General features: G+C 38.5%; 1 protein-coding gene across 2 annotated transcripts in view; it reads left to right on the forward strand.

The window, feature by feature from the left end:
- The first annotated feature begins 440 nt into the window (after positions 1-440).
- PKIA (cAMP-dependent protein kinase inhibitor alpha) overlaps positions 441-24,298 on the forward strand; it is a 77,092-nt gene continuing 53,234 nt past the window's right edge. The window contains exon 1 of one of the 2 annotated variants that reach the window (XM_036749743.1): positions 441-792. In XM_036749743.1, the coding sequence (XP_036605638.1) occupies positions 778-792 (15 nt within the window). In that variant the 5' untranslated portion in view covers positions 441-777. Of the gene's footprint in view, positions 793-7,164; positions 7,186-24,298 lie in introns of those variants that run through there. The other variant, XM_036749751.1, reaches the window with a different exon arrangement.

A 24,298-nucleotide genomic window follows, 5' to 3' on the forward strand; every position in this document is an offset into this window, starting at 1 on the left:
GACTTCCCTTTTTATTATTTCTTCCTAGATTTTACTTAGGCTGCAATCTGAGGGGGAAAGCCAATTTGATCCAGTGATAGTTGACTCCATATGAAGCCTCACCAAAGCAAATCCGGTGGAAGATTAGAGACCCCCACTCGTCTCCCCATCAAATCCCTGTTAACCAAGGACCCAGTCTACCTGCAATCTTGCCAAGAGCTGATGGGAAATGGGAAATGGGAAAGGGACTTTCTGTCTTTAGTCATCTTTCATGAGTAAAGGTTGGGGCAAAACCATCCCCATGGGTTTCCTCCCCTGTGCCCCCCTACACCTTGTTTTTGGTGTTTGGGGATACTTCCAATTAACTTGGAAGAATTAGCTGCTCCTGCTGCAGTTTACCGAGAGCAAAGGCTCATCAATGCAAACAATCAATTCCTAACTCCACCCACCCCCTTGACAAAGGGGCTAGCTACCCCCACCCGGTTCCAGCCCCCCTCCTCTCTTCCCCTGCCCTCTCCTCTGCGTCTCTAAGCTTCCCGAATGTTCAGCTGGGAGGGAAGTGGTGCAGACCTCTGGGCTGCCAAATGCTAGGGACACCAGCAGGGGAAACTCCCATCACTTGCGGCTTGACAGGCTGCAAAAAGGCCCCACCCTGCTTCTGCAGGTCCCCCTCTAGCAGGAGAAGCACGTCCCATTCTGCTTAGGGCAGCTCTCCAGGTTGCTCCTTCTCTGTTCTGTTCCCCGCCTCTTTGCGGCTCTGCAGTTACCAGCAGCAGACTCACGCCTGGCTGTTGCAGGATGGATTTCGCTACCGTGAGTGGCTTGGAGACGGGTTTTTTCTGTTTTTTTTTTCTTTTTGTTTGTTTTTGTTTTTATTGTTTTAGTTGTTGGGGGTGGGGATAGGATTTGGGATGGGGTGGGGGGGGGTTGTAAATGGAAGATTTGGAGTGGGGGGTGAGTAATGGGAGCCGGTAAGGATTTGGGGTTTTTTGGGGGGACGTAGGAGGGCATTTGGACCTTTTCTTTATAAATACCTTTGGAATCGGATGCATGTTTTGTGCATTTATCGCAAAGGCCTGAAAAGAACGTTAATTTCAAAATCCAAGTGGGGAAAAAAACCCCAACATTAATCGAGATTGGGGTACCAGAGAGGGAGCCCAGGACCAGCCGAACTCCAGCCTGATGGAGCTATCCATCCATCGGGAATGCCAGGGGAGGGCTCGGGAAGAGAAATGCTTCTTTATAGAGAGAAATCTTTCTCTGCCATCGCCCTTTCTTTTCCAATCCTGCAGCTTTATTTTTAAGGGGATATAAATTGGGGGTAAAGCACATCGGAGCTCGCAGGCTCTCCGGGGGAGCGCGCTCCCGGGGGACTGGAGAGGTTTGGTCTCCCCCCTGTGGCTGGCAGCTGAGTGTGGTGATCCATGCCGAGGAATGGAGTGAGGAGGGGGGAGGTGGCGAGGGGGGGAGATGACTTCATGCACAGCCCGAGCTGGGTGAGTGGAGCAGCTGCCGCAGCTGGAGCACGGGAGGAGGGAAATAGGGAGAAGGGGGGGCACGGTGACAGTAAGGTTGGGGAGGAGGAGGTTTGGGTGAAGGTGGGGGGGGGCGCTAGGACACTGATCAGATTCCCCACCCTACCCCACCCCACTCCACCCCCCCCAGTCCCCGCTGGAGCCAGGGACTGACTTGCTGCCGCAGGTCTCTGGGAGCCGCGGGAGGAGGAAAATGCACTGAGTGGGTCTTGGGGAAGGTAAGCGAGCTTGGGGGGGGGGGGGGCGTTGCGGCTGCATGGTGCTGCAGCCGCTGCTGCCGCTGGGCTCTGTATTAATAGGAAGGTGGTTTGCCCGAGGGGCGGCTGCTGCTTACACTACGGGGGTACCCTGCACTGCGGAAATCGAGGCAGCAGCAAGCACTGGCTGGGATCGGGTTTTTATTTTTTTATTTTATTTTGCAAAGGGTTGATTTTAGAGCTGTGGGCGAGGGAGGATTTTTTTTTTTAATGGAAAAACAAAATCTGCAACGTTTTTTCTGGCTTTGGAGAAGCTGGAGGAGGGAGGGTCTAGGGCTTTGAATCCTTGGAGCCTTTCTTCTGCCTGCGTCCTCCCGCCCCCTGCGATATGCGGTATCTGTGAGAGCAGCAGGTCTCTCCAGCAGTGTTGCATTCCCAGCTGGGAAAAGCCATCTGAACTCTCTTCTCTCCCCCCCCCCCCCCTTTTACCCTAGATAGCAGGTATCTACTCTCTACCTGTTTTCCAAACCAAAGCTCCCTCCATTGACCCTTTAAGATTTCCTATTTGAAGAATATATTGTGCCCAATGTCTTTGCAACGTGCGTCCCACTTGACCGCGTGATTGTTTTTGAATGTACAGTTTATCAATCAACAAGTATTTATTAAGCGTCTCCTGCAGATGTACAGTGTCTATCTCCTCTACGTTAGTAATTTCTTTGGATTAGACTTTGGCGGGGTGGTGGTAACCCAGATATCTTTTCTTTCTCTGCAGCCTATGGGTCCTTATTCTCCTGCTTACACACTTTTTCTACATCTAATTGTTTCAAGGACCTAGGAAGGGTATTGCAGTACGTGGTTAATTGCAACCTCTCTCTCCTATTGAAAGAGACAACCTTGTGCAGCTGTTGTCTGCATGGCGCCTTCAGAGGCAGTGGTGAGGAAAACCCTGCTTTTTAGCCCACTACAAACATGGTTTTTTACAGCTCAGTTGTAATCACTGCAGCTGCCAGAAGGATTGAATTGAGTGGGGGTATTGTATATGCAGTTCCCCTGGGTATAGACAGTGACTCAATCAGAATCTCACACTGTTCCTTTATTTCTCGACATCCTCTGCCCTCCCCCTCCCTCCCCATCTGTTAGCTTTATGGGAGAGCCTTTCCAGAGAAGCAACTGTGTCAACCCAGGGTTCCCCTTTAAACTTCATTAAATGTGGCGCATAAAAAGCATTCAGATATCATAGTCTTTGTATTCCTTCAGTGCCTGTTTTCACTGCTTTACCTTTCTTTTTTTGGGCTAGTCGTGGTGTTGTCTCTATTGGGACATTCCAATCTATGTTAATGCAAAATACTTAAGGATGTCTCATCCTTAACCTGGAGATTTCTGTTATTTCTTTGTAATTTTTACAGCCAAAATTGAAAGGTTAATACCCTACCCTATTCCCTGCCTTCATTGCCTCTCTGTAATAAACATTTGGTTAAAAATGCTACAAAATGGATAACATTGCTGTAACAAGATTTAGGAATATGCCACTTAACATCTAGACCTTGAGATTCGTTTTATGCTGGTGCGTGTGCTGGAGTGGTATTCTGCTAGAACTAGCTTTTTTATCTTTAAAGTAGCAATATGAGAGACTTTCAACAGTTGTGCAATTTTATTTTAACAGAAATAATAGAAAATGGGGCAAAATTACTTTGTTCTCTTCACTAGCTTTCTGATGTGTATTTGGCTCTAAAACAAAAAACCCCAAACACTTTGTTAAATCTAGTGTATCTCATTGTGTTTGACCAGAAAAGATACCTCGGAGAAACTTCCTCTCCTCTTTTTAATATCTATTTGCAAATGAGAAATTAGAGGATCAAATTTAGACTTACAGAACTCCAAGAAGTGACAGCAGTCCCAAGCAAGCTATTCTAAAGGATTTCCATATCTTGAAAAATTAAAGGATATTAATAGGATTTTGGTGCATATATTCTTTATAGTTCAAGTTTAATGTGCATTGGGAATCAGTTCATTTTAATGAACAAGTAGAATCTAAGTAGCACTTGATATATATTCTATATCCATATTATTGCTTTGAGGATTTTGACCCCCAAAATGCTTGAAGAAATAAAAGCATAACTAAAAGTACAGGTTAGAGAGGGCAGTAGGAGCATGCAACTCTTTGCTAGTCCTCTTCCCTACATTCCTAACAAAATTTATCTTGTGGTGGTATTTTTTGCAGACTTTTCTCAAGTGGTAAACCGTGACATCCAGAATCTTCAGAAATTTAACCCGCAGATTTATGAAGTCTTTGAGTTTGTGTTTTGATTTTAACCGAATTTTTTGATAAATGTTAAAACGTCTTCCTTTGGAAAAGGTAGTGCTGGGGTGGGGGTGTTTGTGTAGAAATCTTCCTTATAGGAATAACTTCCTAAAGAAAATGTGCCCCTTCAACAAGAAATAAATTTGATTTGCTGGCAGTGATAGCCATTAGCACTGCTGTAGTCATTTTACAGGTGTTTGGGCGGGAGGGAGAGAAAGAACAGCATTGATGGGGTCATGGAACCACTTGACAAGAAGGAAAGGAGAAGAAAACCTAATGTTGGTTTGGGAGTGAGCTTAATTTTTTTTTTACATTTAATAGAATTCATCAATGCAGCTCTTAAATATTGTCCATTCTTGAGAAATGGGTGTGAATTCAGGGTATGGGAGACAAAAAAAATATTAGTTTAACCACTCTACTACTTTTGCTGGCAAGAGTCCTAGGGCAGCGATAAAATTTAATTTATTGTTAGACCTAACAGGGGTCTTCAAAAATAGTGGTAGAGATTAAACAATGGTAGTAAAGGCTGCAAAAGGATCAGGCAGGTTGTTGACAATGGTACTGAAGTTATATATGGTATGAAGTTTTTCAGTATTGTACCTAAACCTATGAAATCACAGATAGTGATTAGAAAAAAAAGGGAAAATACATTCATGATCTAGCTTAGAAAACTAAGTGATGTCAAGAAATTAAAGAGTACAAGAGTAAGAATCAAAATGATCTGTTCAAAATAAGGTCATCCTTTAGTACCACCATTCATGCTGCTAAATGGTGTTGAAATAAGCTGAGTTTATGAAGAGTGAAAAAGAAATTTCAACTTGTTTGAGGAATAAAAGGATTGGTCATTCACTTACTACTTATTCCAAATGTGAACCCTGCATTTTCCCATACAAATTACCTTCAATTTCCTTATCTATGTACATGCTATACCCCCCCCCCCCCAGAATGTAAGCTCCTTGAGGGCAGAGGTTAGGTCATTTTTTTAATCTCAGCATCTCCAGTGTATAGTTCAGAGCCTTGTGCGTCGCTCAGGTGCTTGACATGTTATGAATATATGAATTTAAATTTGGCTTGTATAAAACCTAGAGGCAGATTCGTAACTGGTGTTAATTTTCAATATCTACCTGTATTTTCTTTCCTTTCAACAAGATCTCATTTTAGGGGTGTGGCCTCCATTCAGACCAATGTAGTTATGTCTTCAATCTCCACTGAGAATGGAGCATAGAAGAAACCACTGGAATATCACCTGGAAAGATTCAGATTTGCTAAGTGGAAGAAAGTCTCTGGTATCTTTTTTCTTACTCCATTCTGTGCCACCAACCCAGTCGTCTTTACTTTATTTCGAATTACTACAAGAGCCTGTATGTCAAAAATTTTGTCTTTATGGTCATGTTTTAGTGACTGGGGCTGGAAAGATTTGGGTGGGAGAAATCACATTGGGGTTTCCATGACTCTTTCCCTGCCAAGCTGACGGTGGGCAGTGTCTGGCATGACATAGTAGGCATTTGATCCTTATTGATCTAAGTCTTTGTCACGTTATATGGCACCTAATTATGTGTTATCTTGTATTGTTTGCTGCTAGTACCTGTGAGTTAGTCTTCTCTCCTGGAATAGATTTTAAGCTTTTTTGAGGTAAGGTGCATGTTTTATACATATTATTCGTCGATACTTTGCATAGGTGCTCAATAAGTGCTTATTGATGGGAAAGATTTAAAAAAAATTTATTAACAAAAAACTTTGTGAACCCAGAGATTAGATTATGTTGCTAAATGAGGTAAACTTTCTTGAAGAACAGTCATAATTCTTTTGATTTTGGGGCATTTTCCAGATTGAGCCTCTCAGAAGCCAAGGGAAGATTTACTTTGGGTGTTATGCTTGTCTCATATCCTTGTGATTCTTTGATATTTCTCTGGGTTCTGGGTGGGGGGCTTATTTTTGAAATGGTACAATCTTCCAATTATATGATAAGCCAAGTTTTCCATCTTATATTCCCTTTCCACACTTGGCCGAAGGCCTTATGTATCACGTGAGATGGAACTAAAACCATCCTATATGTGTGTGTGTATGTGTATGTGCATATTACATACACACACATATATAATTTTTATGTATATAAAGCCCTAGATCAGTGATAGCTATTCCCATCTGAACCTTGGTTTTTCCTCATCTGTGAAATAATGTTCTTGGACTGGATATTCTCCAAGGTCCCTTTCAATTCTAAAAACATTTTATAAGATTTTAGATTTGGAAGGGAATGGATTTTAGAGGTGCTGCTCTAACTCACTCATTTTAGATGAGTACTTAAGTGATTTGTTTTAAGCCATAGCCATTTGAGAGAAGTGGTCACGTTCATAGAGCTTTAAGGTTTAAAAAGCACTTCTCTCTCAGCAACCTTGTAATCTAGGTAGTCCTTATTAATCCTGTTTTACAGACGAGGAAACGGATTCAAAGATTAGGTGATCTGCCTGTGGTCTTACAGCTACTAGGTATCAGAGTGAGGACTGAAATCCAGATACCTCCTGACTTCAGTCTAGTGCTCTTTTACTGATGACTTCTATGGAGGGGACCTCTCTTGAATCCCAAAATTTGAAGAAAATTAATGGTTTATTTACATTTTATAATAGGAGGTTTTTTTTAAATGCTATGTCACCAACTCCTTTTATTCGGGCCTAAGTATGCATTTATGGTGTTAAATGGAAGTAAGAAAATGGGATGAGAGTGTCTGCTTGGCATAATTAGAAGGCACTGGGTTGGGGCTAGTAGTTGTGGGAAGGCATGCTCTAAAGTTATGGCAATAGGGATGTTCCAGGATAAATGTTTTTATTAAGCTATTCCAGTAAATGTCCTTGCCTTGGGGATTTGGGGAGAAAAGAAGGGCCTTGAAAAGTTTTATCTACTTACCTCTTAAGAATTTTCTCGCCATTAGAGATTACTTTCATTCAGTCAGATATTTACTGAATACCTATTATGTGCTTGGCATTATGCTGGAGACTATGAATAAAAGCCATCCCTGTCCTCAAGTATCTTATCTGGTAGAATTCTGAGGGATGTGCAATAAAAAGCATACAAATAAATAAAAGGCTATGTGTGACAAATGTCATATGGGTGTTTTTGACAAGGAACAATAGAAATTCAGAGGAAGGAGAGATCACTTCTGGCGATATAAGATCAGGTAAGACTTCATGGTGGAAGTAACATTTGAATGTCAACAGAGAGAATTTCAATAGGAATGGTAGGAACTGATGGGGGGGAGGGGCAAACAATATTTCAGGAAATGAATGTAGAGAGATAATGATGCTAGCATTTCTATAATTCTTGAAGGTATTCAAGCATTGTACCTGTTATCTTATTTGAACCTCACAAATACTCTGGGAAGTAGGTCCTTCTATCATCCTAATTTTATAGATTAGCAAACTGAAGCTGAGAGGTAAAGCAATTTGAACCAGGATTACACAGCTACTAACTGAACCAAAATTTAAACTTTGTTTTTCCTGACTCTTAAACCCAGTGCTCAATTCACTGCAACACCTAGCTGCCTCCATCCATGAACTGTTTAAAACATGTGAACACACACACACACACACGCACGCAGAGCAGTCTCTTTCACAATGATAAATAATATCTTAATGATCAATTAGCAACATGAGAATACTTTGAATTCTTACCAGTTTATCTTCGAATTCTACAGATATTTTCATCTTTCTCAGATATCCTTTCAGACCTGTTATATAAAGTACTTCTTTGGCTGTGCTCTGGGAAACATCATGAGAATTTCATGATGTCACTAGGAAATAAGGGCTAGTCAAAGCGACAGTTAGGATGGGGTATTCCAGAAAGTTCTGTGAATCTCTGAAACTCCAAAAGGTCACGTTGTATGGTTTTTCCAATTCAGTGTATCCATATAAAGGGTATTGAAGGATGGCCAACCCACAAAGTTATTTGAGAATGCAGGAGAGTGTTTGCACAAGAATATCTGAATAGCTTTACTTTGGTGTCTCAGTGTTTTAACCTTTCTGCCATAAAGGTAATGTCAGATGTACAGCAGTCAATATGAAATTTTTCCAAAATGAAGATTATTATAGGATGCCCTGCACTCACCATTTTCTGAAATGGTTATGGTATGTGAATGTGTATGTACATGTGCATTTAGATACTTTTAAAAAAAATTCCTCATCTTAAATTGCTGATAATTGTTGGGATTGCTCACAACGCCAGGGTAGATCACCAGCTGTGGCAGCTTCTAACAAGATGAACAGGCTTGGATTACAGACCTAGAAACTGGCAAATACACCTTTTCTCCAAGAAATATCCTAGTTAATTTCAAAGAGTCTCTTTAAAAAATTGACCGCAAGGTGTTAGTATTTTCAAGCATAGCAACCCTTTTATACTTTATGTGATGCTGTAGTTTGGTCTACATGAATTTTATACCTGTGAAATCAGAGGTCATTGAAATATTTTTAAAAGTATTTTTAAAAATATCTTTCTAAATGAAAATAATTCGGGGACACCTTTTTAAGTTCTCTACAACGGAGAATTATTGTTGTTCTCTTGTAATGCACACAAGGTTTGAAAGGTCAAAGCCATCACCTAATACGCATTTCAAGAAATGATGTAATTCACAGTTGGAGTTCATAGTACTTAGAGCTAGAAGGAGTCTCAGGTTAAATAATAGGTGTGCCAGAGGCAGGATTTGAACCTAGGTTCCCAAACTCTAAAAGCTGCTCATTCTATTCTACCATACTGTTAGCAGGCAAATACTGTACCAACAATGTATGTGGTATCTTTTGGGGGGAGGAGGGGGCAAGGAATGTTCAATTCCACTTAAAGTTTGGTGAAAATTAAAATGTAATTTTTCCCCTATCCAAATTCATGGATTTCTTGGGTATCTTTGGTTCCTAGGTATAGAACTTCTCCTATAGCAGATTTTACTAAAGCTCCAAAGCTGGACAGATTATCCAATCCAACATGACAATTTTGTCACAGCTGTCAAGTCATATATCACATTCTTTGCTGATTTTTCTCATCCAGTTCAATTCAACCTGCCCATGATAGGGGCCTTAATATGACCAAGGCACTGTGCTAGGTACTGGGGATGCAAGGCCTAAATGAAATATAGTCCCAGCTCTACTTCATCCAGAATTAGAATGGAGCCAAACCCATCTGTAAATGTATCTGTCCTATGTAAGCCAAAGTCTAAAACCATTTGAAACATTCCAGGAAGAGCTTGAACTATAAGATGTTAAAACTCCTGAGGATGAGCACGGCTGGTCTTTTTTTGTCACTAGGGAAGAGGGGACTTGATGTGTTCATATATATGATATTTGTGCTAATTAGAACCTAAACACATTAATAAAGGCCCCACAAAGCCTGTCTTATGGCCAATTTTCCCCCCAGTAAGCATTTGGAAAATAAAACCTTATTAGGCTGGTTTTTAAAAGTCAGTGTAGTATTTCAAGAGATGTTCTCTTTTCCCCAGAAAAACATACACACACAACACTCACTCACCCTCATGCGTGTTTTTCTTTGACTTGGTCATTTCTTGATAAAAGTTAGCTTTTCTCAAAAACAAACAGAAAACTGGAAATTCTTCCCATGTCTTGGATGAACAATAACCTAACGCCAGCTTCAACAATGTACTATATTGACCAGGCAGGACAGGGATAGGTTTCAGGCATAGGTGCTGTTGGTAAACAGCAGCAACAGATGCTGCGGTGTGGCTTTCTTCCCCCTGTATATTAGAGTATGATCGAGAATAGCACAGAAATTTTATTGGGCATTTTGATGGTCTATCACACCTTGTTTCTTCAGTAATTGAAATATACCAAAAACAACCAGCTTAGGGATTTAGAGCACCTAGTGATTTGCCTGTTTTCTAAATTTGATCCTGCTGGAACCAGCAGAAATAATGTTAGACATGAGCCTGACACCCAATTTAACCATTTAGGAAAACTTGTCAGACTTGCCTAAATTGAGTACTATTTTAAAGATGATCAGATTTCTAAACTAACCTATCCTGGAGAGGCAGACTTGAGTCCTGTAAAAGCACAATTCTGCCATGGATTCTTCGTTAGAAAGTAATACTTACTGGAGAATAATGTATTCTTTGTATATTTTGTAGTGGCCCCGTTAGAACGTTTTTTCGTGACGTTTTTGCAAGAAATGAATCACGACAAGCATTGTTCATCCACATTTCTCTCCCTTGGCCATGTAATGTATATAATAAACGGTCACCTCAGAATTGTGCTTTGTTGGGGTGGAACAGGGTGGATGTTAACTATTGGAGACATATAGGGATCAGAATTCCCATCCCTATTTACAGTTCCCACCAATTTTCATAACAAAAGTTATCCAAGACATAAGCGAATCCATAAAATAACTTTATAATGTTAAATGAGTTAAAATCTCAGTGGCTTTCTGGTCCGGCCAATATCCAAAGAATTCTCACAAAGATGAAGAGAAACAAGCATTTATTACGTGCCTCCTGTGTGCCAGGCATGGTTTTAAGTATTTCACACATTTCTCATTTGATCCTTAACAAAAACTCTGGGAGATAGGTGCTATTATTATCATCCCATTTCATAGATGGAGAAACTGAGTCAGGGTGGTTAAGTGTCTTAGTAAAAGTCTGAGGCCTAATTTGAATTCTAGGTCTTCCTGACCCCAGGCTTCAAACTCTATTCACTGTGACATCTGATTCAGCAAGGAGTCATCCAGTTTGCTTAAAAACCTCCCTTTAGGTTATACACCAAACTATATTTAACTTTTTTCACTTCTTTGTTAGAGAAATTTAAGATTGAGATTGTATCCTTTAACATGAAAATGTAATTAAGGTTAGTAAAAAAGTACTAGGGACTAAAAATGCAGCCTTATCAGTGCTTTAAAAACTGAAGCACTATTTAGAATTAGGTACTTTGCCAAAGAAAATTTAATTTGAAGGTAAAATTGGGGTATTCTTCCTTTAATTATATATCCATGATGCCTATTTACCATCTCTTACAAAAGTCAGCAAACATTATTAGGGGGGCTTAATATGTGCTAGACCCTGTGCTAAGTAGTAGGAATACAAGGGAAAAAAGCTCCTGCCTTCAAAGTGCTTATATTTTAATGGGGGAGATTTCATGTACACTTGTTGGTACATGCAGACTATGTGGAAGGTAGCCTTAGGGAATGTTTCTGATCATTCCAGCCTTGAGGATCAGCCAGTGCAGGCAGGGGCTCAGGGATGGAATGTCTCTGAGGAACTACGAGTAAGCCAGTGTGATTAGACTGCAGAGTGGGTGGTGGGTAGTGATGTTTTAGAGAACTACAAAGATAGGAAAGGGGCTAGATTGTGAAGAGCTGTAGATGCTAAATGAATTTATATTTGATCTTCCAGAGAATTAGGAGCTATTAGGGTTTATGAAGTAGGAGAAGAGGAATGACATGAGCAGGCTTACACAAGGGACAATTATTTTGATAACTGTGTTGAGGATAAATTGATGGTGAGGAGGTATGCTTGAGGCAGGGAGACAGACCAATTATGAGGCTTTTGCCGTAGTCTATGCTCAGGATGTTGAGGTCCTGAAACTAAAGTGTTATATATGTCATAGGGAGATGGGAACGCAGCCTGGAGATAGAAACAAGTCCTGGCAAACGATTGGAAATGCAGTGATGGTGAGAGTGACAAACCTAGGTGACCTGAACAGTGGTGGTGATCCTTGCAGCAGAGATGAGACATTTTTTAAGAGGTGGCTTTGGGGGAAAGATAATGAATTTTGTTTTAGTCATGTTGGGTTTGGGTTGCTTATGGGATATTCAGTTTGAAACATCTGGTGGGTGGATGGTTATAAAGGACTAGAACTCAGGAGAGAGGTTAGAGCTGAATACAATACAAACTATAGGGGAGAGGGTGGGGGAAAATGTCCAGAGTTAGTGAGATTTGTTCAACAAGAAATCCTTTCAAAACTAAACCTGGGATTTTACCATGGCACCTCAACCCCTGTGAATGAGGAAACTAAACGTCTCAAAAAAGAGGCAGATTTTCTTTGCAAGATAAAGAGGGTGAGTGTTAGAGGACTTGAGGTTGACATTGGTATGTTCCAGGACAGGAATAAAGAAAGCTCTGATCCCCAAAAGATTTCACTGAGTGAATCCCTTGCCAGGACTCCATCACCCTTCTCCAGACTGGCATCTTCTAATTGGAGTCTCCATTAAAACTGAGCCTTAGGGTAGTGCAAGGTTGGACTTGAAAGGAGTTTATATAGAACCAGTGGTTCTTTGTAAGTGAAAGAATTCGGCTGCCTTTGGCCTAGTAGGTGATAAAAGCCAGTGGTGGCAACCGTGCTGCTTGACTTAGAGTGATTTAACTGCTTTACCTTTTTTTTTTTCCTGAGAAGTTGGCAGTAAAAAGTGCAGACTTTTTTATTAAAATATTAAGTAACCTTTAAATATTTTTTATCCTATTTCATTGTGATTGAGGGAGCTAGTGAAAGAGAAAATTTTTAAGCAAATTTTGGATTTGTCCAAATGGAACTTGGCCTACTTCCACTTTGCATTTAGTTTCCAGAGAGAACAAATCAATATATCAATATGGATCTATCTTTCAAAAGTCATTATTTTACCACAAGTGAATCTAAAAACTGAATAGATAGTTTGATAGAGGCATCTCATTGAATATATTCTTTTAAAGGTTTTTCATTTCATTAGGAAAGCTTTAATGCCCTAAGAAATGGTGCCACTGCTAAAACAGAATAGCTGGCTAAGTGGATTATTTCCTTTTTTAATTCCTGCAAATGTACAGAGTCAGAAGCAAACTGAATTGATACTGAAATACGCCTTTAATGATGAGATAAATATGGGAAATACCAAAGCAATTTGGAATAATCTGCGAACTTGTTTTTTCTCCCATTGTGTTGGAATGGTAACTAGCTTATTTCTAGTTACATGAGTTTTTGTTATTTTCCAGAACAATTGCAAACCTATCTCTTTGAAGTCTTTTTCAACAATTAGGTTCTTCTCCCATTTTTTGTATTCTGTCTGCTGTTTTTGTTCCCTGCTAGTTGCCTTTACCGTAACTACTCATCCAGTGATACCCCTCACACAGACTTTTGTCTAAGGTTTTGCCATTGGCTTCCTTCCATTCAGTGACTATTAAACTAATAATCCCCACCTGCTCCTCCCTCCAAACACAGGAAGCATTCTGATTGTGAGGAAGATACCTTGTCCTGCCCCTTCTATATTTTCCTCGGTGTCTACTGTAATGTGACATGGGCCTAATTCATGGTCAGTGGCTCAGTCAGTGTTATGATTGAATCATTAAGTCTTTGGGCGACTCTGTACCTCCTTCTGCCTTGCTGGAAAAGCAGTGCAAGATTGGCATTCTCTCTTTAATGCAAAGTTGTTGCCAGATTTTGACCTGGTGAATGGGAATAAGAGTCAGGAAACATAATTGCTGTTTTTAACTTTTCTTTGAATAATTATGTGATTCAGAAGCAATCAGTTTAATGCATAGATATGTGTATATACATACATACATGAATACATATATATTTTAATTTGTCTTAGATTTATCAGCTTTTTACCTTTTTTCTTTTTACCTGCTAATTTATTCCCAGAAATGGTATTACTGAGGTCTAATAAGAGTATAGATTACATTGATTTCTTTGGGGGGAAAAAGGTACATTATGAAATGCTCTCCTTTTGATCTAGGGAGGCATCCTCTTTTCAGCTATGCAGGTGGCCATGTTTTTTAGCAGACAATAGCCTTATTTTACAAAGGTCCTTTGACATTCACATCCTCCAGCAAAAGCATTTGGAAACAGTTGGAGCTATTGATACTAACTCACTGGGAAGCCCTCCAAAGTCAGTCTTGAAAGAGATTTTAGTTTTTCGTTGGTGTGGCATTCTATGCCAATAGATCAAAGCAGATGACCTAAAAGGTAATTTTATGTATTCAGATGTTAAGTATCCTATTAACTATGAGGCACATTGCTAGATTTTTCAAAAGAGGAAATTAATAATTCCTCATACTGACCAAAAAAAGCATATCACATGTTAATTTTATTTTTCATAAAGATTCATAATTTGAAGGGATCCTTTTGACACCCAAAAATTTCATATATGGGTGCAACTTCAGGTATGGTCCTCAACCAGTGGAGATCAATAACTCCTCTGCAATTTATATCCTTAGAGAATTGCCTGGGTTAAGTGACTTGCTCATGGTTATATAGCAAATATGTGTCAAAGGTAAGACTTGAATCTAGTTCTTCCTGACCCTAAGAGTGGCCCTCTAAAAGTTATGCCACTGTCTCATATATACATTGTGCTATCAAATTGATTGATATGTGTTCATTACAAAGAACTAACAGCCATGTAAAGTTTTAGAGCTACCTCCTTTTCCTTTGGAATAAAAGAGATATGCACTGGTATCTTATGATGGATTTTTGTTATTTATAGTTTTAACTCATGCACAGTAATTTTTACTGAAGGGATGTGATTTTTTTTTAATCCACCTATGAATTTCCTTTAGAGGCATGACATGAAGAAAATAGTGATTTAAACTGTAGAGAATGGGGTGGAACATAATTTTGTCTCTGGATTCTTGTTCAACATCTAAGTCACAGTAATGTTCCAGTTGCAGGTTAATAGTATAGCCAAGTGCTAGTCAAGACATCTTGCTGAGTTTAGTATAATATATTGTGATGGGCAGAGTTTATTCATTTCCAGCCTAAGAGTGATATAATTGTATTGTTAAGGGTTGAGTGGAGTGGGTAGAAGTGAGCTTGCTCTAGAGGTCTAAGCCAAAATTACTGCTAATCCTTCTTCTGAATTCATTAGTCTATGTCAAATGTCTTCAAGCTTAGCTTCTTGTTCTCTTCCTGTTTTGTAAGGATTGGTACACACAGAAAGGTATGTGCTGCTTTTTATATTAAAAGTTAAGTCCTGTAAATATCACTGAAGCTCTTCTACCTTAAATTCTGGGTTAAAGAAAAATTAAATTCTTAAAGTACATACAAGTAGGAAGGGGACTTTTCAAAGCAGTTCCAGTTGAAAGTAAGTCATTTTGAGAAGAAACTCATTATTTGAATGTGTTTCTTTTTCAAGGTCTTTGTGCATGATTTTATTCTCTAAAAACCCAGACAATGTTAACATGTTTATATACGTGTTTTTATATGTATGTAATTTCATTTGATTTATTTTTAACTCTGACAGTATGAGCCAGTCAGACAGAGTCTGTGGGGAAGAAGTTGAATTATCTGTCAGATGGAAATGTGCCCATATTCTGAAAAATGATTACATATTCCCTCTGTGTTTTTTGTTGCTATCCCTCCCTGATCCCCCTTTCCATCTAAGTCATAGATTTAGAGCTAGATTCTAAACTATTATGATCTGTGTGACTGTTTTGTATGTCCAGCTGACGTGCAATTCTATAAAACTTTGTGCGGTAACTTTCCAGAGCCATACAAAAGTAACACGGTACACAGGCCCTCATTTGCAGAATTCAGCATTCAGAATAGAGATTTGCCCATTTTGAATTGTTAGCTTAGGTCATTAAACCTTCTCTCCAGTTTTACATATTGAATCATGGAATTTTATTGTTGGTTCAGTCTTGTCTGACTCTTTGTGACCCCATGAGCCATAGCACACCCAATACTGCACCTGAGGTTTTCTTGGCAAAGATAATAAGAGTAGTTTGGCGTTTCCTTCTCTAGTGGATTCAGGCAAACAGGTTAAGTGACTTAACCAGGGTAACACAGCTAGTGTCTGAGACTGGATTTGGAATCAGGTCTTCTGACCCCCAGCTCAATGCTCTATTCACCGAACCACCTATCTGCCTCCTTTAAGTCTATACACCAGTGTGGACTTTCCCAAGCGATCTCCCATCCAAGTACTAACCAGGCCTGACCCTTGTCAGCTTCCAAGATCAGACAAGTTTGGGCATGTTCAGGATGGTATCGCCACAGACCAAATCATGGAATTGCAAGATCTGCAAGATCTTTGTTCCTTTTCATGCTTATAAAATACCTAAAAAATGATAAATCTTTTACAGCAAACTCAGGACTTCTGGAAGAATGAACTCTTACTTCCTTTGTCACAGCTCGAAGAACATACTGACTGTAGTTTTTTGTGGCTAAAAATACCAACTGCAGTCTGTCAGGATTTGCCTTTCCCTTTCTTATTGCTGTACTCCCAAATGGTTACTTAGCTTAAAAAAAAAGGATATTAGTCATTGGAATACTTGGACTGTTGGATTTTTGATATAAGGAAGCATGGCATAGTTTGGGTAAAATTGCTAATGAGTCTGGAAGACTCAGACTTTTGGCTCACCTCTGAGGCCTACTTTGTGACTCATAGCAGGTCATTAAACTTCATTGCCGAAGGCAACTCTCTAAGACTAGAACAAGTACTTAACCTGCATTTGTAGAGGGAAATTTCTCTCAGAGTGTTTCTTACACAGGTAAAATCCTAAATTCAGACCCACACATGTACCATCTCCCTAAAAGACTGTACGTATTCCTAGAAACTTGGCCACTACGCAATTACTTTTTGTAATGGCCACAGACATTCATAAAGACAGTCTACTAGAAAATGGAGGGGTTATAGACTCTCAGTTCAATCAAACAAGCATTTATTAAAGTGCCTACTATGTTCTGTGCACTAAGGATTCAAAGACAAAAGCAAAACACTGCCTGCTGTCAAGGACATTGTATTTAATTTTTAATGATGTAATTTCTTGAATGGGGGCACATGTCTAAAATGAAGGGCAGGTAGTAGAATGTATGTCCTAAGGGCATGATGACAGGGTAGAATACAGTAGGATAGGAACTTTGTAGTAATAAAGAAGCAGGGACCTCCACATGGGCTTAGCTTATACCTGAGAGAACTAGAATGTGATGCCCTTCAAAGAAGCAGTGGCAATGGTTGAGTGCATTACTACGTTTCTTATCAGCTATCTTATAAAATCAGGTGTTAGATCATAGCCCCTTTTGTAGTCTAAAATAGGTTATAAATACAGGATTGACTGTCTCCCAGTAATAAAACCCATGTTTTATCATGTGTCTGATGTCAGGCAGATCTGGGTTTAGAATATTTCCTTCAGAAATCATTAGGTAACTCTAGGAAACATTGATTAAGCTATGGTAAGCAACAAATATCTAAAACAAAAAGCTAGAATTATATGTAACGAAGATAAAACTAAAATCTTGTTCAGAGGTAAAACAAGAATGTCCATTGTCACTACAGCAAACTGTTTCAGGCCTGTACACACACAAAAGGATTTTGGTGGCCCATGGGCCACGGGTTGTGCAGGCCTGCTACGTTTGCTATGGTGCTAGAACTGCTAGCTAGCTGTGGCAGTAAGACAAGGAAAAAGAAGTAGAAGGCGTAAACACAAGTAAAGAGGAAACATTCTTAATTTTTGCAGTTGTCATGATGTACTTTGAGAATCCTAGACTCACCTAAATTAATTAATAACTTCAGCAAAGTTGGAGATTATAAAATAAATTCACATAAGTCAAAAACATCCTTGTATATTCCCAGCAAAACCCAAATAAGAAGAGGTAAATTCCACTTAAATCAACTACAAAACATATAAAATACTTGAGAGTTTGTCTACTGGGATACACATGGGAACTATATGAATATAATTACAAAACAGTTTTTGTGCCAAGAAAGACCTAAATAATTAGTGAAACAGTAAGTGCTCATGAATAGAATGAGCCAGTATAAAAATGATGGTGCTACTTAAAATTAATATACTTGTTCAGAGCCATGGCAATCTCAGTACCAAAGTATTACTTTACAATGCTAGAAAAAATAATGGAATACATCTGGAAGAAGAAAAGCAGTCAAGAATATCAAGGGAAAAGTGGGGGAAAAAAAGTAGAAGGGAAAGGGGGTCTACCAGTACTTCATTTTAAACTACACCACAAAGTAGTAATCCTTGAAATGATATGGTCTATGATTTACGAAAAAGAAAGGCTGATCACTGGAACAGATTAAGTACACAATTTACAAAAAGGAAACAAGCCTAATGGTCAGTAAACCCAAAGACTCCAGCTACTAAGATAGTGATTCTTAAGTTTGACAAAAACTGCTGGGAAAAATTTGCGGAAATTGGGCTTATACCAACACCTTATACCATGTACTAGGAAGTGATCCAAATAAATATGTAACTTAGAATAAGCAAATTAAAGAGCAAAAAAGAAATTACATTTCAGATCTATGGCTCTAAAGGGGAAGAGTTAATGACCAAACATGGGTTTTAAGGGATCATAGAAGAAAAATTGGACAATTTGGATTACATAAAATTTGGAAAGTTTTGCACAAACAAAACCAATGCAGCTAAAATTATGGGGGGAATGGTTTGCTAGGCATTTTTTTGCAGCAAGTTCTTTGATAAAGGTCTCATTTTTAAGATATATTGGAAATTGATGGTAAGAATGAGTCATTTGCCTGTTGATAAATACTCAAAGGATAAGTTATCAACCAATTTTTAAAATCCCAAAATTATTAATTAGAAAAATTGAAATTAAAATGAAGACATCACATTGACAAGAAGGAAAAATGGTAGTTGTTGGAGGAGCTGCAGGAAAATATATATTAATATTTGATGAAACTGAATTAGTTTAGCCATTTTTAAATGAGATTTGAAGCTATACCCCACCCAAAGGTTACTGAACTGTCCATATACCTTTTGACTCAGCAATACTACTATTAGACCTATACCCCATAAAAGATGAATGGAAAAGGACCTATATGTACAAATCTATTCATAGCAAATCTTTTTGTGGTAGCAAAGAACTGGAAACTATGCGTAGCGTTCATCAATTGGGAAAAGGCTGTATGAATATAATGGAATATAATCTATCATTCCCTTAGAAATGATGAAATGATTTGTTTCAGAGGCATTTGGAAAGACTTGTATGAACTGATAAAGCGAAGTAAGAGTAGGAGAACAATTTATACTTTTTAGTAACAGTATTGTAAAATTAACATCTTAGAAAGATTTAACTATTATTTCAGAGGATTGCTGATGAAGAATGATAGCTGACAGGTGATAGACTAAAATATACAGAATGACACACTTTTTGTACATGGCCGGTAGGGAATTTCTTTCACTTGTCTATGTACTTTTGTTACAAAGAGTTATTTTTTGTATGCTGTTCAGGTGGGAGAGAAATGCTTGTTTTTGAAGAAAAAATTCAAAAAGAAAACTATAAGGTACTCCAAATGTCCAAAACCCCAGAAGTCATTGAACTGTGTAAATATGATTTTAGCAAAAATGGTTGACAATAAATAATTTATTTCTTTACCATTCAGCAGAGTCATAGTGAAAAGAATTGTGAGCCAAGAGTTCAGGGAAGTGGGTTCCAATCTAGGCTTTGCCCCTAGATTTGCCTCTTTAACTAGCAACTGGCAAGTTACATTCAGGACTCCTGTTTCCTCATCTATGAAAGAAGGCAGCTTGCTCAGATGTTCTCCAATGAACCTTGTAGCACTAAAGTTTACTGATTTTTAACGTAATATAAATGAGCCATACAGGACCAGAAAATGAAATAAGGAGAACTAAACCATAATTATTCATATTTCCTAGTAAATTATTGATGTGTTTTAGGTTTATAACTCCAAAAGACTATTTTATGCCATTTTACAATTACATGAGAGCCGAGATTCTTATTGTTCCCCAAAATATATATAGAAAACTCCCAGCAATTCATTGAGTTAAAAGGGATTAACTGATAATTCTAGAATTTACACGGAATATCAAAGAACAGCATGGAGGCCAAAAGTAGGGAAAAGGATAGAGTGAGGAAATTTCTAAACTAGTTATTTAGACACCTGAATAGTTTGTTCATGAATCAATAAGTTGGCAAGATCTAACAAAAATTATATAAGGTTAATAATCTTAAATCAAGTTAAGCAAACCTGTTCCTAAGTAGTTTGAGGTAAATTTTAGGGCTGATTGCTTTTGCATGTCTTTGCTGTTCCTTAGTTTCACAACTAATTTCCTTTTTGAGACTTTGAAAGCTCAGTCTCTGAGAACTATTTGATCATGGGTAGTTACATGTCAATTGCAAAAGTAATCCTATTAGTGCTATTTGAATCACTGATCTGATTTTATATCCTTCGTTGTGTGATTTGCTTTTTGTCCCTTTGTGCCAAATTTTCCAGGTTTTATCCAGGAAGAGAGTGATGCACAAAATAAATCTAAGTATGCTTTTGAATGGGCCCTTCAAGGTATCCATATGCAGGGCAATTACTGTTTTTTAGTTCTAGGATAGTACTCCTCTTTGTCAGTGTTGAAGGGCAGGATATAAGTAGCACCTACTGTGTGCTAGTTGTCTTATTTGATCCTGTAGGACGGTGATGTTATCGTCCCCACTTTATAGTTGAGGAAGTTGTAGACTGCAACGGTTAAGCGACTTACCCTGGGTCACCCAGTAAGTATCTGAGGCTATATTTGAAGTCAAGTCTCGCTGCCCGGCACTCTGTCCACTGCACCATTAACAGCCTTTGTTCAGGCTTCCCACAGAGGATGTTCTGAATTTTTTATCCCCTTTTTCCCTATGGTATTGTTGTCCTTTTGAAAAGGACTGCTTAAGTGAAAACCTGACATATTTTCCCTAAAAAAGGATCAAGGCTTCCTTGCAAAACAAAAGACTTTGTGAGTATGAAGAACATTGGCACTACATATAATGAAAAAATCTTCTGTTAGGTTTTTACTCAGAGGGTCTGTGGCAATACTAGAATAAAGGCCAGTGTGATTATGACTTTTTTTTCTTTGTTTTGTCAAGCACCTCCAAAATTGAGATTTGTAAACAATCTAGTTTATTCTCTGAGAACTGCTTTTAATTTGATTTAATTTTTTTTTGGAGGGGGCAAGGCAGGGCAATTGGGGTTAAGTGACTTGCCCATGGTCACACAGCTAGTAAGTGTGTCAAGTGTCTGAGGTCCCATTTGAAATAGGATCTTCCTGAGTTCAGGGCCAGTGCTCTATTCACTCTGCCCTAGCTGCCTCTTGCTTTTAATTTCAACTATTAGGTTCTTCAAAATAGAGCCCCATTTCTTTTCTGGCTTTTGCGGCAAGTAAGTTATCTTGCGAGTTCTAGTGGCTTACAAATGGCAATTGTGATATTCTAACCCATTTCCAAAGTCATCTTTTTTTTTCTGGTGGGGGGAAGACAAGTTTACTAACAATGACACAGCTGTTAATAAACTGGATCAGATGGACCTCCTCAGTTAGGTCTGATCCAAATGGTTCAAAGTCATCCTTTAAGTTTTAAACATTCTTTTCACCCCACAAACAGTACCCCTAAGTCATTGACATTTCTTAGCCACCCTTCCTAAAAGGGCAATAATTTCTTTACGTTTTAAAGAAAGAAAAATGAGGCCTGATTTGTCATCTTAGCTATGCCACTGACCAGGGTGACCTTGGGCAAGTCACTTTACTTCTTAGTGTCCCAGTTTCCTAAATTATAAAAGAGGACAATTTAAACTAGATGATCTCTTCGAAGTTGTTTCTAGTTGTGAAAATTTAATGTCTAATATTGTCAATGTCAAATTAATTATTTCAGTATGTAGCCAATCTGAAAATTAGGTGTATAGGATACAGTCTCCTCAGTATATTCACGTGTTAAAAACATGTTCCTTCTATCCAAAGTACAGAGACAGAGCCTCATAATGTTTTGATTTAATTTGGGTTTTATTGATAATGTAGAAGCAAAGGACAGTGAGGATGTATTTATCCCACCTGACAATATTTAAACCTGAGTTTAAATATTGTGCCTGGTACTGAGTCAACAAGTGTGATCATCCCCAGGAACAAACAAGCCTTGCCCAGAACTTTGCAAGCTAATCCTGGGTATATGAGGTGGGAAGGAAGGGAATAAGCATTTAAATGGCATTTACTATATGCCAGGTATTGTGCTAAGAGCTTTACAAATATTGTATCATGTGGTCCTCACAACTAGTAAGTGTCCAAGGATGGATCGGAGCTCGAGTCTCCCTGATTCCAGGACCAGTGCTCTATCTACTATGCTACCTAGGTGAAAGGAGGAAGGATAGATATTGGGTTCTCTGAGACTTTATACTGAGTTGGACAAACAGAGCTGGAACTCAGTCTCTAAAGTAAGCAGACCTAGCCAGTTAAAGAGAATTCCATTGGTGTTATGCGTGGGCAGCACCGAATGGTCTCCTTAGGTATTTTAGCTGAGACCCCAGGAGAAACAGGAAAGCTCCCTATTGGGAATCCTGTCCCAACTACAGAGAAAAGGAGATATAGAGTAAATGTAAAAGAAGATGTGGCAGCCACTGAGGTGGTTGTCTTAAAAGATTTTGAAATCTTCTGCCCTGTTTATTGGGCACTACTGCCTTAGGTTCAGGCCAAATCATCTTAATGGTTCACAGCTAACTACATAAAGAAAAGAGGGGTTTGGCAGACAGATAATTTGTGGCTTAACTGTGAAGATGTAGTCTAAATTCTTGACACAGGCCACAGTTATTCAGATACATTTGTCATTGATGTTTATTTAATTTTTAAATTAAGAAACATTTTTCTCTCTTTCCCACCTCTGCCTGCATTAAGAAAGAAAAAAAAATTAAACCTTATTAACACATATTCACAGCCAAGCCAAAAAAAAACCAATTCCTACATTGCTCATGTCTAGAAATTTATGATTCATTCTGCATCTTGAGTCTATCACATCTCTGTCAGGAGATGGCTAACATTCTTCATCATGGTTGGCTATTGCATTGATCAGAGTTAAGTTTTTCAAAGTTTTTTTGTTTTGTTTTATAGTGTTGTTACTGTATGTGTTGTTCTCTTGGTTCTACTCACTTCATTTTGCTTCAATTTATACAAATCTCCCCAGGTTTTTCTCAAACTATACATTTAATTTCATATTTTGAGTAAGCATTTCTTTTGCTTCATTTTACCATTTTTCCATTAAAGATCTATTTTCTGCCCCTCTCATCTCCCTGTTAATTGTCATTTATGGTTTTACAAATGTGTATTTATTTTGTCTACTATTCTGCAAAAATAGGGACCATACCTCATTACTTTTTAAGTTTTTATTCTCAAAGGTTCTACATAGATAGATGAGTGGTCGATCAATGAAGAGCTCATGTTGATCATCAGAATGGTGGTAATGATAATGATGTAATAAACCTATTAAATATGATAATCTACATATATATATATATGCCTAGTTTGGGTTGCTATGATTTTGATATTTTCAAAATTATATCCCTTAGGCTGAGTGAACCTTATTGCTAGATGCAATTTTAATATCTTCCCATAATACCACCCCTGAACATTGCACACACATACAGGGCAACTAAACAATTGACATTTATCTCATCATACCTGTCTCAGTATGACAGATCATTTTGTAAAGGACTGTGAAAATCACTGTAAATTTTATTGTATATACAATTGTAACTGCACCTTCACACTAACATTTTTAGTACTTTCATAAGTTTCTGTTGGTCATGATTAAGATGAGTCATATGCAAAGATTTCCTGGCTTTATTGAGTCTTTAATATATCACCACTATAACCTGATCTTTAAATTGGACTGAATCCTGTCTGCTTCTCCTTTTCTTGCCTCCCAGCAGTGTATATAGCAGGGGGTGGGGAGCTTTGCAATTTTTGCCTCTTGCTTGGAGAATGAGTCATCTTTTGTAAATTGAATTCTAAATTCACTGTGACTCCTGAACATTGTTCATTTGTTTTGCTAGGTATTTTTACCACCTGTTGGCATTAGAAAAACCAAAATGGCAGCTTAGGGAATTCATCCCATTTCATCATTGGCCTCAAGTCCTTTTTTGATGCAGACAGGGTATAAGTAAAATGTCCACGATTTCTACTCCATTACAATTAAAAGATTTTACCAAAAAAGTTGGTGGTTGTGTTTCTGGACACCTTACTGATATTAACAGGTTGGTTCCTCTTTGATACATAACAAGAGTTAGTCATTGAAGATACTTGTTTTACAAGTGGAAAAACTAAAAGACTTAATAGGCTTAACTATTCATGGGCTATGTGTCCATCTAATTGTCCAGAAAGTACCTTGATCCCTTGGGATCTGAAGTGATACTCTTCCTCCAGGTCCCTGATAACTGCTTCTCGGGGCTTCTGATCCCTCATGACCAAAAATGCCCATCCCCACCCTTGAACTATAACCCAGGTGGATATAGGCAGGGAATGGAGTTGCCAAGCAATGTTTAGTCCTGCATCCAGTGCTAGTTCGGGAGTCTCCTGTAATCTCTTTCTGACCAGTTCCCAGGTTCCCTTACCATCTCTG

This window comes from Trichosurus vulpecula, chromosome 1 (assembly GCF_011100635.1).
Source record: "Trichosurus vulpecula isolate mTriVul1 chromosome 1, mTriVul1.pri, whole genome shotgun sequence".
Classification (NCBI taxonomy): domain Eukaryota; kingdom Metazoa; phylum Chordata; class Mammalia; order Diprotodontia; family Phalangeridae; genus Trichosurus; species Trichosurus vulpecula.